Consider the following 16,054-nt stretch of genomic DNA (forward strand, 5'->3'; position numbering starts at 1 on the left):
ATCATAAAGACAGGAATTGTCAGTAGATGGCACTCAAGAATAAACAGCATAATTTCTGAACAATATGAAACTTTAGAACCCTGCTATACCATCTTATAACTGCTCCTTACAGGCATTTCTATAGTGACCCTGGGAGCCGTGTTCCCTGGAATGCTGCTGAAATATTCGCTGTTGCTTTTCTCTAGAGAGAGGACAAGGAAAAAGTGTAAATCCTTCTTCATGAGGGGACCAATCTCTTTTTCAGCCTCCTCCTTACAGTAGGGCAGTGTGTTAGGAGTTTTACCTACTGCTCTCATCCTGCATGTGTCCCAGGAGCCACAGGAGAACCAGCAGCCCTGCAGATCCCATCACCCATCAGTGGTGTTCAGCTCAGGGAGTGCTCAGCATTTTAAAATCAACAGGTCCTCGTTCACCTAGAACCCTGAAACATCTTCAAAACACAGAACAGGGGAAGTTGAGCTGACAGGGTGAAGAGCAAGGAGGAGAATCTCTCATTACTTAAAAATCACAAGGCAGGCTTTGTGAGCACAGGTCAAGGCACAAGAAGTAGTAAAAATAATTCTTTAGTGGAGGAAGTCCTCTTTCTTTCCTCCTTTCTAAAAATGCTGCTAAGGGTTTTCATGCCCTCAATGTGAAACTTTTCTGGTTTTCATGAGACCTGAGCAGTCAGGTGCACCTAGTAGCAGGATTTCAATAGCAAGGGCACCATAAATAAGTGGATTTTGCCAGGCCTGTGCTGACACACAGGAGAGAGATGCAGAGCTGTTGCTGGAAAGGATGGCTGTACTGCACCACGTAATTCCCTTCTGGAGGCTGGCTGTGATGTTAAACTGCAAGGCTCAGAGAGGTGAGGGAGGATGCTGTGGGGATTAGTCATTAAGAGCAGTACCAGGGAGAGCAGTGACTGCTAAGCCAGTCCTTGCCTACCGGCTCTGTATAATCAGGACTGTCTGATAACACAGTCTTGCTGAGAACCTGCACTTCCTCTGATTCCTCCACACTGCCTATTACAGCTGGATTCTCAGGTTGCAGAAAGTTAATGAAATCTGTCAATTTTGATGCCTGGAGAGACTCATGTGCCTGATGAATACATCTGCTGGGGACTCAGAGAAGCTGAATTATGCTATTTATGGCTCAGCAAAGTTGACTTCACAGTCTTGGCCTGTCAATCAGCCATGTGTTTCACAAACCAAAGAGACCCAAATAAGTTATATCTAGGGCACAGAGCCTTCCAGAGGGATCTTTCTTCTGTCCTATATTAGGAGATCAGGCTTTGAGAAAGCCAAAATGTTTGAAAGAGGGCAATGATCTGATCCCACCATGAGTCGCCTTGAGCTGGACGCACTCCCTGGACAGAAAGGCAGCTACAAAGGCTATAGCTTTTATCAGATCTCAAACTCCTTCCTCCCTGATTGTGTCCTAAGTAGCTCACACTAGCCCAGAATCCATATATGAAGGAGTTTTCCAAAGGACAGACAATATCCTGCTGCGCAGTGTCTGATTGCAGAGCTCAGAGGCCCCAGCATTACGTCCCCAGTATGGATTCTCAGAGCACATTGGGTTGGCAGTCACATCCAGCTATTGTTTTCCATAAATTCTTCCCTCTCTGCATTCATAACAGTTCAAATGGAAGCCACACAACGAAGGCGAATGGCTGGGGATGGGCAGTTATTACAAATGGGCCCTAAGAAGGACAGTGATTTCATCAGTGTAAATTGCTCATTCATCTCTGTTGACTTTGTAAATGGAAATTACTAGATTAGGAGGAAACACGGTATTTATTTCATCCTATATTTATAATTTATTTTTCTTTTGTCTTAGTCACACAGCAGAGATCAATAGGATGCCAGCTCCTGATGAATTTCAGTATCCCTCAAATGACACAATTCTAAGATCTTTTCACTTCTCTATGCCTGTCAGTACAACCCAGTTTATTAGAAACTCGAATTTCTTGTTACTGCCACAGTGAGGCTTGTATCTTCTGGAATTCTTTACTTTTTTCTTCCCAGCTCTAAGCACAAAGTGAGCAACAGCTCCTGCCACAAAACTCAAACTGGTTGCTACCCTCTTCCTTCCCAGCTCACAATCAGAGATCTCACCCATGAGTAAATTGCTTCCTGCCTGTGCAGCACTATCAGAATTCTTGCCTCAGGATGGGGCTTTAGTCACAAAACCAGCCTGTCCAGTAGCTTCATTTCTATCCTGTGCAGGGAGAAGCATCAGGAGGACGACCTCCTCTCAGCTTATTTGTGACATATCTGTGCAAATCTCTCTACACAAAATACAGGAGTCTGTCTGCTGATACAGATTCGTGTGACCTGAATTGATGGCTTGGTTGTCAAAATAATTTAATTGAATGGGAATTTTTTTCACTCCTTTGCAACAGCCAGTCAGGAAATGAGAATGGCATCATTGACCTAACACTGTTAAAAGAAAGGAGAAGCCAAACTGAGTTAACCTCATGATTTTAATCTTCAGACTGAATGAAGGTTTACCTTATACTCAGGCATCAGACACCCCACACCCCATTCTGTGCTGGAATTTCAGAGAAAATGATTCTAGAATTGTTCCAAAACGGACAGACAATGCATAGAGCCCATGGCATATGCCCTCCAGAAGGTTCTGTGCCCTTCACAGACACTATTGTGCATCCTGAGCTGTGGTCATAAGCCTCCCATTCAAGCCCAGCTCATGTGTCTTCACACTGCTAAGGCCCATATTCTGCATTTGGACATTTCTAGCTGGGCTGCTGAGATAACAACAGTGAGAGTGAGCACCAGACCAGGCATCTGCAGCTCATTTCTCTGCTGAGCACTTGAATCTCATTATAAGTTGTGGAGAAAGAGATACTGCAGCAGTCTGAAAAGCATCTGATCAGATATCCATGATGTTTTGCTTTCTGAAATACGTACACAGTTGCAAAAATATTTTATTATTGAATTCAGAAACTGTGGTGGAGGTTTGGCTCACCAAGCTGATTTAGAAGCAGGGCACAGGGAACTTTAAACAAGACTTTCAGAGACAGATGTTTAAAGCATTTTGGTCTTCAAAAGAGAATCATAAAAGCCAGAAGGCCCCCTGGGACTTTTGAAGTCTCCTGATTAACAATGAAATAAATGTGATGTTTAAGACTTAGGTATTTAAGACTTGACCAATAGGAGTCATGCTATTGACAGGGGTGAGTTGTGTGCTAGACACTTTCTTCCTTTTAAGCTTCATTTTCTCATCTATAAAATAAGAATAATTAACCTGCCTTTCATCCACCTTGGGATCTTTTGTCTCTTTTGGCTGTGATCCCATAAGAAACACTTGGGACAAAGAATGACTTAAATATATGTTTAATGACCTATTGAACCAGAGGGAGTAAGGTGTCTAAAACACAAAAGCCAGGATTCGTTAAAGCCTTACAGAAATTAGATGACCTTCAGAAAACCAGCAATAATCAGCAGTGGAAAAAGTGAAGATCAAATCAAGAAGTTTAATGAAAATTCACATTATTTCTCTTTTTTTTTTTTTTTTTGACAGCTGCTGCATCTGATGTTATTGCATTTCATTAGCAGGATTACAGATATCATTTCAGATGAGTAATATAATAAAAGAAAAGGCAGAAAATCTATTGAGATGTAGCTTGAAGCAGAACTGTCTCCCCTGCTCTCTGGGATATTGTTCCCAGCTGAGATTTACAGGGCTCCAACAATGCATCACAAATGACATCCTATGTAAACAATTGGAGAACAAATGTGAGATGCTCTTTAAATGCCTCATTAAGGGAAGGAAATTTCATAGCTAGATTATTTGCTTTTCTTGATTTTACAGTAGATTTAATTGACAGATCTAGATGAAAAACATCCAAATTTGTTTACCAGAATTGTCTGTTATTATTTACAATGTGTCTTATATTAGTGCCTATGGTGCAACTGAAAAATTACAGTAGGAGGCCCTATAGAAGTAATCTACATCAGGTTTTTCACAGAAGTCCCTGCACTTTAGAACACCTAAGCTGGCACGTGGCTTTAGTGAAAGATCCAACAGCTTCCTTTACAAAGAGCTGCTTGGAATGGATGTGTGTGAAATGTCCCAGGAGTTCTTGTGAAAGACAGCCAACAGGTGCTGGATAACAGGAGAGGAAGTGAATCTCCTTGCCAGAGTGAGAGGAACCTACCTCCCTGAAAAACCTGTGAGAACAAGAGAAAGAAATGACAAGTCCTCTGGTGTCATCTCTGCCAGACAGGCTAGAGAAGAGGCAGCAGCTTCAGCTTCTAAGTTCAGACTTTCTCCCAGGTCTTCTCTTCCTCATGGATTCCCTGGATGTGCTTTTGCAGCCCTTCCCTTCTGTGGGGCTAAGAGCTGTAATATAACAAGCAGCTGCAATTCCAGGGGTAGGGTCAGGTGAGCACAAGAGCAAAGGGGGGCTGTTCAGGACTTCATGTGAAAGATCTCACCCTGTGACAGTGGCTTGTTTTGTGTTTGTTTAGATACAAGCACTCTCTCATATTTGTAGCCCATTTCTGTCTTTATTTTCTTATTTGTGCATGGTGGGAAAGAAACCCTAAGAACAACCAAAATAAGAAAGCTTTCAAACAAAATTTGGTATTTGCAACTGTTTCAAGTTAATGAAAGCAATGCATCAAAGACAAGAAGGTGAACAAATGATTCACAGTAAAAATAATGTAGCAGAATTTTGCCTCTTTCTAAATTGTCCCCAATCATAATGATTTGAACATATTTGCTGTTGAAAATTACTCACTGCTGAAACAAATGATGTGTGAGTTATACTGGAACAATGTATGTTGCTCTGGTTTAAATACATACCAGTGGAAGGCAATATTTTTTTTATGTTCTGCCATTAGATTGCAAGTTCAGAGTGCACAAACAGCCTGGATGAGCTGTGCCTGTCACATTTACCGAGGGGAAGCAGCAGAGGTGCTCAAAGGCCACGAAGTGTTTGCCGTATAGATTGGGATGAAACATCATCCCTCAGATATGAGAATGAAAACTCACCAAGCAGTGTCACCACAATCAAAGCCCTTATAGGCTGTGTCTGTAAAGCTGTGGAAAAGTACTTTGCTAATCAACTTTTAGGTTGGGAAAGGCCTCTGAGATCTTTGCATCCAACCTTTGATTGATCACCACCTCATCAGCTAGACCACAGCACTGAGTGCCACGTTCTGTTGTTTCTTGAACACCTCCAGGGATGGTGACTCCACCACCTTCCTGGGCGGTCCATTCCAATGTTTAGAACACTTTACATGAAGAAATTCCTCCTGATGTCCAGCCTGAACCCCCCTGGCTCAGCTTGAGGATATGTCCTCTCATCCTGACACTGGCTGCCTTGGAGAAGAGCCTGACCCCCACCCTCCTACCACCTCTTTCAGGGAGTTGTAGAGAGTGATAAGGTCCCCTCAAGCTTCATAGCAGGGCTTCTGAGGCACAAAAGCCTTTCCACAGCCTAAATAAAGTGGTGGGATGGGGGAATTAAGCCAGCTCTAAAAAGCTTCTCCCAGGAAGGACAGTGGAACATGACAGCCTCTGGTTCCCATGCTAGTGTCTGATCTGCTGCCAGAACAGGGCAGATCTCTGCTGCCTTTTTCTCACTGCTGCTGGAGAAATTACAGTTTAGCCCTGTTCTTAGTGGGGATTAATTTTCAGTGTGGTGAATTTACCAATGAATTTATGAGAAGTTAATTTGTTCTCAGGACGAAATCGTGTCAATTCAAATGTGCTCAGTTAATTGTTGATGGCATTGGTGTGGCCATTAGATACAAAACCCACATTGCTTTGGGGGTCAGTAAGGGAAAGCATCCTGATTAGCTTAGTGGCTGGAGAGAGCAATATCCCCTGGACAGTCAATATTGAAAGAAAATTATACTTAATTAGCATACTTTATTAGCTAATTGACTGTGGAATGCTTTTAAAGAAACAGCTAGAGCCTGGGGTAGGATTCTTCCCAGTACATCAGCAGGGAAGGCACAAATGAACTTTTGAGCCATCTTTCCTGTATCAGCTGTGATTGCTGGACCACTGTGTACTTTCTGATGCTGGAATATAAAACCAGCAGGGCCACAGTCCTGCTGTAACCTTCGTTGGCACTGAAATGCATTCAGGCAGCATGCAAACAGCACTGGTTGAAACACTGACCTCACCAGTTCCCTGCTCTCTGTCCCTCTTGCAGCTCTGTGGAGAGCTGCTACCCAAATGCACTCAGCATCAGTGCTGGTTGCAGCAGCCACACCAGAGCTTTGTGCAGGGAGGCAGCAGTGCCCTGTGCTATCAGTGTCCTGAAGCACTGCACATCCATGACACTGCAAGGCACAGCACTGTTTGTTCCCTCAGAACCTGGCATGGGATGAGCGGGAACAAAGGCTTTAAAAGGAACATTTTAAACAGGCCTAAATAGCTTACTGCCTGTGTTTCCTGAGACCACAAGGGTGGCTAGATACCTTGGGTTTAAATGCTCTGCTTTGCTGCCAGTGAAAACCTTGTCAGGGCTGGTACCTCCACACCAGCAGAGATAGACATTGATTGAGCATTTATGGATTGAGATAGACAGCAAATGATTCCATAAACCACCAAATATTAAGCTGCATTTTTAGAAATCCCATGCCAAACTATGGGTGAGAAGACAGAGAAGGAAGGATCTTTTTCAGCCCTGAAACACAGTTTGGCAAATGTGCGTTTCTTAATGTGCAATTTCTCAGTTTGTGTTGCCTTCATGCGAAGGCTTCATTGATGGAGCTTATATTTAGGAAGAGAATCTTGCTCAAATTCTCACAGTCCCTGATACCTGAACAATTATCTTTGTTACCCTTTCCAGACTTGTGGAGATTGGAGACTCAAAGGCAAAGACAGCTACCAGAATACAGACCCTCACTTGGCATAAATTCTTCGTCTCTCTTTTAATTTGGGCAGGCATTTCAGAGCCAACTGTCTGCAACTATGAAGCAAACCCAGCTCTGTCAGAGTGCACGGGTGACAGACACAGCCCTTCCTGGGCATCCCTGGCCCAAAGATTGCCCAAACCCACTGGGCAGAGCCCAGCTGCTCTGGCCAGCCCCTGGCACCCTGCAGTGTGTGTGAGGGCAGCCCTGCAGTGCCACTGCCCGTGGGGGTCACGCTGCTGTCCCTGCGCAGCACCACCTGCTCAGCCCCTCCTCACCTCCCTGAAGGGCAGCCCCCCACAGAAAAGTTCCTTCCAGCTCCAGGCTTGTCAGAGCACCTATTTTCTTGTTTCTTTGTATTCTGGTCTGTGGCTGTTATTAATGAAATAGAAGGTGAGCTTCATTCCCTTTCCCTTCCTTTGCCCACGCACATTAATTTAAATGCAAATTCACTCAGAAAGATCAAAATTAATTATGCTTTCTGCAGCAGGCTACATGGAAAATGGAAATGCACAGGGCTGGCTTTTCCCTTTTCTCCTTGATTTTTTGGAAGTGCAAAGGAAAAACAATGCAGAAAAATATTAACATATGCATCTAAATGTTGCATGCTTGGTTGTTTTTTTTCCCTGATGTTTTTTGCTCATCTGAAATTCCACAGTTGCTTTCATTTACAAACTGTTTCAGAAGGAATATTGAAAGGTTAATCTCAGTGACATAAATTGACATCCAAATGACGAACAATATTTTGTTTACCACTAATAAGAATCAATCTCCATTAAGAAAAACTATGCTGACTCTTAAGAAATTTGTCCATTATTGCCTGAATCAGAATATAGCTGAAGTATGAGAGTTTAATTTTTTTTTTTTTCAGTAGGGAAAAAAAAGGTGTGGGGGGAGTGTTCTGTTCCTCAACAAGTTCAGGCATTTATATAAGTTTTTTAAATGAAAATGCATTCAAGTAAATTTGGGACTCAAGGTGCAGTGCAGAGTCCCACAGGCTGGAGCTTCACATCTGGGCACAGTCACAGCAGCTGAACTGCTCCCAGCAACCAACATATGGACAGGGCTATCCTTTTTTTGCCAGGTCCTGGGAAAGAAAGGCAAAATTCTGACAGTTTTCTTAAGGGCAATGGGTGCAGGAATTATGTGCATTGTGCTATAGAGACATTAGGTATGCTCTGAAAAACCTTCTGGACCAGTCTCTGTGAGGCTTCAGCGGAGCGGCCAGGGTGACTGCTGCATGACTTTATGTTGGAAAAATGGGTGGTCACAGATTTTAAACCCTTAAGGCCAATGGGAATAATGAACAGGTGAAGCAGAAGCATTTAGCCAGATATTCAGTCAGACAAGGGTTCACTTGCTCAGTAGTCTGTGGGAAGCGCATGCTGTCCTGCCTCTGGGCCAGAGCCTGTCCTTAGCACTTGGCCAGTGTGTCTGGAGACATCAGCTCAGCCAGCTCACTGCCTGCTCTCCCTCAGCACTGTGGGTGTAGCTTGATGAATTCAAGTACTGCAAAAACCAGAGGAAAAAAATGGATGCTTATGATCAAATAGCTAATTTTTTAAATTCCACATGCCATTAAGAAAGTGCTTTTTTGTGTCCCCATAGCAACTAGAGTTCAAGGTGCCTTTGTAAAAGACATGGCCAAAGATCTTCCCTGGAAAGCTTACAAATGAAACAAATCAGAGAGAATATTCAGGGAAAAAAGCTGACAAAGAAAAGGGATTTATCCCCAGCTATGGAGCCATTAAAACCAACATCCATTTCAGTACTCTACTGAGATATTACTGAACACTGGATCTACTCTTTCCACTAACTTCCCATAAAAACATGGATCTAGCTCAAGATCTGCTCCTGCTCTTTAAATATGCTGATACACCCTCTCAAAGGTCCTTCTTTTCCTACCAGGAAAACACAGCCTAGCTGAATGATCCTGGATCCAGGAAGTGCCCTCCCGAGGTCAGCCTGTGCCCTAAAGACTTAGCAAGAGGTGGAAGCAGCACACAATTGGTAGCCTGACCCTTGTGAGCCCTGCTGGGCTCAGGAGCTCAGTCTGGTGCCAGCTAAGTGGTACCTGGAGGGGCCTGGCCTGAGCTGGGCTCTGCACTAGCCCTGGAAAATAGACCCAGGTGACTGTGCTGGCACTTAGTGTGTCACAACATCTCTTGGCCTGCAGCCAAGGAGGGCCTTCTGAGAGGGGCCATGTGAAGAGATGCTGTGGCCCTGCTTGCCCCAGGGTGCTGCTGAGAGTTGCAATCCTTCAAGAGGGCTGGTCGTGCAGATTGCAGCTCTCAGCCGCTGCCATTTATTACAGGGGAGGCAAGCACAGTAAGCAATCACTTCAGATACTTTCTCTCTTGATCTTGTGGCCCAGCTTAGTTTTTCTGTGCTTTCCTTGGTGTGCTTTGCTTTCTGCCATCATGTCCAGGAATCACTCGAGTGCGATGTTAGCACAATAAATCACACAGCCCTTTTTTCCAAATAAAAGCAGAAAGCAATAGCTTCCAGTCATTTCAGCATCCTGCTTTTCCTGCTGTCAGCTCAGTGAAGCAGAAGTAGGCAAACTTCAGCCCTGCAAAGGCCGTGGTTGCTGGCATGGTGATGTCTCTATCCTTGTTTTCTCAGAAGTGTTCCTGGGAACACTCAGACAGGGCAGCTGCAACCAAGGGAGACAACAGCATGGCCACTGTCTGATCACATACAAGGGACAGCTGTATTTGTTCACTGTTTATTGTCAAGGAAAGACCTCAGCAAGTTTTAAGATAATCTGCCTGTCTCTATAAATGATGCACAAAGCCAGCACACCCACACATACTACAATGTGAATCTTTCCTAGCAAACTCTTGTTATTGCTGCATGGGTACCAAAACTGCCATGTGGTCAAGGTGGTGGAATGCACTGCAGCCATGCTCAGTTCACAGGAGCAGGTGCTCTTACACTTCTCAGCTCATCTGCAACATTTTTGTCATCAGATAAGGGAGGTTGGTGCCGCAGTGGTTCCTTGGAATTTCCACTGTTTCTGCAAATTTAAGCAACATGCTGCTGATGATTGATTATAGTAATTTTGTTGTTCATATCACCCTATTCATATCACAGCAGGTATTGTTTGTAATTATTAAGGCTATTTGTTATTAGAGATGCATGGGTGGCGAAATACAATGAGAAGCAAACAATTTAACTGGTAATAAAATTAGCTGATGATGGAAAGTCAATCTGCTAATTATCTCCAAATTGTGTCTGTCAGTTGTGTTTTGCATTTCTTAGACTCCTCTCTCCCCAGCAGAATAGCTTTTGCAGGTCTGCATTCTAAGGAACACACTGAATTCCCCAGCAAGGGAGTTTTTCATCATGTTACCTTTGTTCTCATACAGGCTCACGAAACTTCATAAATACTTTGTGACAAATGGGCATTTGATTGTGCAATTTACTGCAGAGCAGACAAGGCGCTAATTTTTTTTGTAGAAGATTCTTTAAGAAACTTATTAAAAATTAGATTGATTCCTTCAATTTCACAACTATTGAAAAGTACTAAGTACTTAGATTTCTTAACTGTTAAATTTTCAAAACATTTTGTGACATTTAAGTGGTGGAGCACACATTAAGGTCAGCTTGAGTCATGTCCAGAGTACCTTTGGACAGTGTTAAAGCTGCATAGGGGCTTTTCTTACTGCTCTTGCTTCCTAGGATTGTCTGATTAGCCCATTCATTTACTGGGATTCTAGTATACAGGCAGTGAAAAAAAACCTGCCATGTGGGCAGCAGGACCAGTGGAATTTGGTTTTCTGTGCATTTTTGTGCAGTGGTATTTGCAGCTGGGCATGGCACTGAGGCTGTCATTTTAGCTGGTATTTGTATGGTTGTTTGACAGCACTTCATCTCCTTTTTATAGCCAGTATTAATAGGTAACTCCATAGCTGGCTATGGGAAAATTAAAGGTGGCTGTCTGTTTTTATGTGTCCTGTCAGTTTGCTTGTATTTTAATTTCTCTTTTAAACATGGACAAGTACAACAAATAATGCACACAAAATTAAATATTTTTCCTCAGATCCATTTTTTAAAAGAGGTTATTAAAGGTAAACACTGAGGTGCTTTCCAAGCAAATACCATCCTGTTTGGAAAAATTATGATGCCTTAAACATCATAGAATTAAAATCTTTTAAGTGTTTTTTTTTTTAATAAATGTATGGATTTTTTAAATGCAAAGTTGGAAAAAAATTCCTGATAGAGAAGATGGAATATGGTCAAAGACTTAAGACCTGTCATAATTGCTTACACTTCCAGACTAATGGAAGCCTGTACACATAGATATAACTTTGCCTGATTCATAACAGAATTGCAACACACAGAATGTGTGTTATGTTCATGTCTTAAATAACACACAGAGCTGTAGAACAGTTTGGGTTAAAATGGACAATCAGAGATCATCTAGTCCAGCCTCCCTGCCATGGCCAGGAACATCCTCAGCTAAATCAAGTTGCACAGTGAAGAAGAATGAAATTGATTCCTTAAATGCAAGGGATTTGTGAATGACTTTTCAGCTGAGGAATGGGCAAAGCTTTCAGGTGGCAACGTGCAGTTGGGGGGTGACCATATTGGGGTCTGAGGCAAACAGCCTTCCAGAGAAGGATAAGCCCGCAGAGTAGAAGTAATCAAAGAGAGATGGAAAACTAGGAAGACATTTCAACAGCTGTCCAATGATGCTGCAAAGAGAGGAACCAGAGCTGTTTTACATAAATGCTAGAAATGCAATAGATATGGAAGAACCACAGTATTGACTAAACATTAGAAGATGTAATATTGGCTAAACAGACCTGTGGCTTGAACCACTATGGCCACTCTTACTCTCTGAACAGTCTGTAGCTGCTTTTCCAAGTCAAAGCCAGTCTGGGATATAAGTGAGCCGAAATGTTATTTTTACAACTTTGTTCCAAGTGTGAAATACCCATCCAAACCCATAAACCCTGCAAAAGGGAGCTGAACAGCTCTGCTAACCACAAGGATTATACAGAGACTGTGACCTGCTGTGGCTGAGCTCTGATGCACCGTCAAAATGTCAGAAAGTAAATATTAATGTATGCCTGATCTTAGATGCAACAGGAGTTACAAGAGAAACTTCTGTCACCCATGGCCTTGGATTGCCATTAATCTCTGCAGGAGGCAGCAATAGAAAACATTAATAAGAAAAATCTGGGAATTATACACTGCTAAACGCCCCCCAAAACAACCCTGCAAAAGAGAAAGCCTTCAGCTTTAGACTGGAAGCAAGGGGAGCTCTGCCAGGTGTGGGAGTGCAGAGGCGCCCTCGAGTGCTGCCCACAGCTGCAGCTGTGCCTCTGCTGCCCTTAGTGATGTGTGTGCTTCCCCTGTCTGGGAGCAGGACTCTCCACAGGCACTCCTGAACTCCTGCTGGCGCCAGGTGAAGCTGCTCTGCCAGACAGCCCTGGCTCTGGACAGCCAAGAGAGCCATCAACCCCTCATTCTGACAGGCAGTAGCAAGAATTAACACAAGTGATAATTAGTCCCTCAGTTTGGATTCTTTTCACTCTTTAAAGAAAAGAGAACTTTCCTGCTACAGGAATGAGAGGAATGTGTGTCTGCCATAGGCAGGCTGGATTGGAATATCTTCCCACATTGCCAAACAGAAATCCAGAGCTGTTCTAGTGAGATTTTTGGAGGATCCCTGTGGAAAATAGTCATAGGAGGAAGGCAAATAAGTGGTGAGAGGTGGGGCCAGGGTCCCTTTGTATGACTGTTCCCAAGTGATGAGCAGGACACCCAGGAATGTGTGAGATTTCCTATCTGAAAGAAGCCTTATCAAGGCAGGAGAGCAGACTCCTTGTGGGGTCACACTTCTCCCCAGAAAGAAATGCTGGTTTCTGCAGGACCCTGGGCAGCTAACACTTGGGAACAGCCTTGCTAGCATCTGCTGCCAGTAAAGACTGAAAGTGAGAAGCTTTGGTGATCTCACTCAAACATAGAAACGTGTTTGGGCTTTGTCCCCCACTCCATTTAGCATTTCCACTTGACATTAGCTAGTGGCCCCCTACCAAGAGTAAGAGCAGGGAAGGAACAACTACTTCCAGATCCTTCCAGAAGAATGCATACAGCTTTCCAAGCATGGCCAGGAAACCAGAGACACACTGATGTAAGAACAAGGTCACTGCAGAGGAGGAGAAGCAGAGGCACACTTCCATCTGTCTAAATCTTTGAGTATGTTTGAGCATAATGGTGTACTGAGGCTAAAGGACTGGAAATGTGGGATGACGTGCTTAAATGCGCAACCTCTGTTTGCCCTTGTGAAGATTATGAGCCATACCTAAAAGAGCATTGCCACAGGATCAGGTAAATTGACTTTTATTGAAACATACTGTAATATGAAGGGGGGAAGCTGGGGGGAAGATTCCAATTTAACACAAATACATTGCATTTCAGGCTCCCAAATAACTATTGATATCTGCTGTCCTGGAGCAAATCATATCTTCCCTGACAAGTCAGACAGCTGCTCCTTCTCTATCTTCCCTTTGTTATCTTTAATAGCCATGGATTGTTGTGGTACCTTGAAAAAAATGTTTGCAACTTACTTGATGGATGTTTCACCTCCTGCTATTAGCCCTGGTTCATGGGTTCATCTAATGCCTGTTCTTGCCAACAAAAGTCAGACCAAGTGCTTTTGAAATGAGTGTGCTGAGTGTCACTGCACAATGCACACCCTGTACAGCTCCTTCCCCTCCAGCTGGCAACTGGTGCACTGAACAAGCTCTCCTCATCACCCTGAACTAAGCTAGGTAAAAACAACCTCCAGAGCTCATCTCCAGATCCAGGTTCCTGCTCAGAACAGGGCCAGCTTTAAAGCCCTATAAGACTGTTCAAGGTCATCCCCAGACAAGGCTTGACTATGTCCAGGGAAGGAGATCCCACAGCTTCTTGGGGCAAATGTTTCCACGTTTAATCACAGTCACTGCAAACAATTGTTTCCATTTAAAGGTAGGGGAATATTTGTACATTAAACACAGGATCACTAAGAGTTGTAAGATACATCTAAAAAAAAATCTGAGCAATTTCACATAGGCTTTGAATTGAAAAGACAAAGCAAATCTCCTTCAGGCTATCAACTGTCTTCAGGTGTGTCAGAGGAAATAAAGACAAATGTGTGGCAGAAATGGCTGGGGGTGGTGATACTGCAGTAGGTTCCTCACTTTTCTCTGACAATCTTTGCTTCCCCCGAATGTCAGTCAACACCGTGTACTGTGGAAGTTCTCACCACATTGCTTCAGCCGAGCCCAGAAATGTGCTAGGTCAGCCCTAAGAACCTTCAACAGCAAACCAAGGAGTGTGTATGGGTTAAGCAAAATTGCCCTTGTGATGCAAAGGAGGAGTGTTTGTACTGTCCATTCAGCAGCACAGCTGTAGAAGCACAGCCTTCTGCACAGAGGAACTCAAGAGCTGGCCAAGTTAACAACCGGAACATCCATGATCCCCTCTGCAGTGTGTTGGTGATTCCCTGCTTACTCCAACACCAAGGGAAGTAAATGCAGCTGGAGATCCATACCTGTTTGACCAACCTGACAGGTCTCTGCTCCAAATCACCAAAGGGAATCCAATAACAACAACTAACTGCTGTTGTGCATTTTGGAATGACCTTTAAACTAGAGCATTTAAAAATCTACTTCTAGGAAACATCCTCAAGTTGGGGGTATCAAGGGAATCATAAGTCACCCAGCATTAGCTATCCAGGTGCTTCTACTTTCTGTAGCTCTATTTCCCTGATTAATTTCTGGTTGAGAGCTAATACAAGCTGCACATGCCTAGTTAGGTTTTACATTCCTAAGTGGGAAACACAAAGTCCTGGACCCAGACTCTAGCACAGGCATATTTTTTAGAAGGAGGAGAAGGCTGATACATTTAGTACTGAGTTTTGGCAAATACAGTAATAAACAGTATCCTCTCTATATTTCCCAGTGTTGCACACACAAGCTGTGCTGATGGAGCATTCAGCATTGAGATTGGCCCTTCCAACACTGAAATGGGAGAAGGGATTCATGCTCTAATGCATTTATTGTGGGCTCCTCCCAGCTCTCTTGTATTCTCCCTGTATAGACAAGACCAACAGAAAGGTGTTTTTTATTCCATCTCACTTCTGTAGATATCAGCTGAAAAAAACCCACCCCAAACCTAACAAAAATTTAGCTTTTCTATCACGAAATTAACAGCCATGCTTTGTGATTGGAACAGGTCCCCAGTGGTACCCATCCCGTGTTGGCCTGCAACTGGAATGCAGTGAGTATTCATATGGCTGAGTACAGCCACCTAATGTATTACTAATTACCAATCCACCTAATGTATTACTAATTACTAATCCACCTAATGTATTACTAATCCTCTGGCAGATTCTCCTCCTCACAGCATTGCTCTCTCTATTCATGTTATTGGGTGAGCTGTTGGTACATTCTCATCAACTGACATCCATTATTACCTTACTAGTTTTTCTCATTAGTAATGGTTTTCATAACCACTGAGTGAAATGTTCCAGAATACTGTGTATGATCACACAGTGAAGACAAGGCAGGTTTAAGCCCATTCAACCCCTTCCTTCCCTCACTGCATTACCTGTTTTCATATTTGCTCACTGCCTCACCAGAAGTTGCAGCTGGCTGCCAGAGGCAGCCTCTGTGTCAGTCCACAAGTTCTTGGTGGACATGGCAGTGGAAGACAAAGTTGCCAGAAGCTGTTTGGTGTTTGCTCTGTGGATGTGTAGAATTGCAAAGCCATAGAAAATGAGGCTGATGGGTGCTAAATTCCAGCAGGACCTGATGGAATCTAGCACCCTCACTGATGTAAGCAGTCAACAAATGTATATTGAAAGGGAGACCATACATAAAAGAAAAGAGCAAAAAGGTGCTGCAGCCATGGGAACATCCTGTGCCAGTGGCTGTTGGATTTTTCCAATAGCCAGCTCACTGCTTATATTAAAAAAAAAAAAAAAAGCAAACCAAATATTGTTCTTTCATGTGTCCTTGTGCACACTCTAGATCCATTAGGACAGAATACTGCAGACAGTAATGTAATGCTCAGATACACCTGGTCTGCCTAGGTCAGACAGCCAGCAAAGAAATCTTGGCTCGTGAGCCTTAGGCCAAGAAGTTGGATTCAACATCAGGCACTGCGTGCTGTAAAAC

At 43.4% G+C, this 16,054-nt stretch overlaps 1 protein-coding gene across 1 annotated transcript in view; it reads left to right on the forward strand.

Annotated features, from left to right (window-relative positions):
- Window positions 1-16,054, forward strand: part of TECRL (trans-2,3-enoyl-CoA reductase like) — a 57,184-nt gene that overhangs the window by 17,090 nt on the left and 24,040 nt on the right. The window contains exon 3 of the mRNA XM_030948112.1: window positions 15,111-15,155. Coding sequence (XP_030803972.1) covers window positions 15,111-15,155 — 45 coding nt within the window. The remainder of the gene's footprint in view (window positions 1-15,110; window positions 15,156-16,054) is intronic.

This window comes from Camarhynchus parvulus, chromosome 4 (genome assembly GCF_901933205.1).
Source record: "Camarhynchus parvulus chromosome 4, STF_HiC, whole genome shotgun sequence".
Lineage (NCBI taxonomy): Eukaryota > Metazoa > Chordata > Aves > Passeriformes > Thraupidae > Camarhynchus > Camarhynchus parvulus.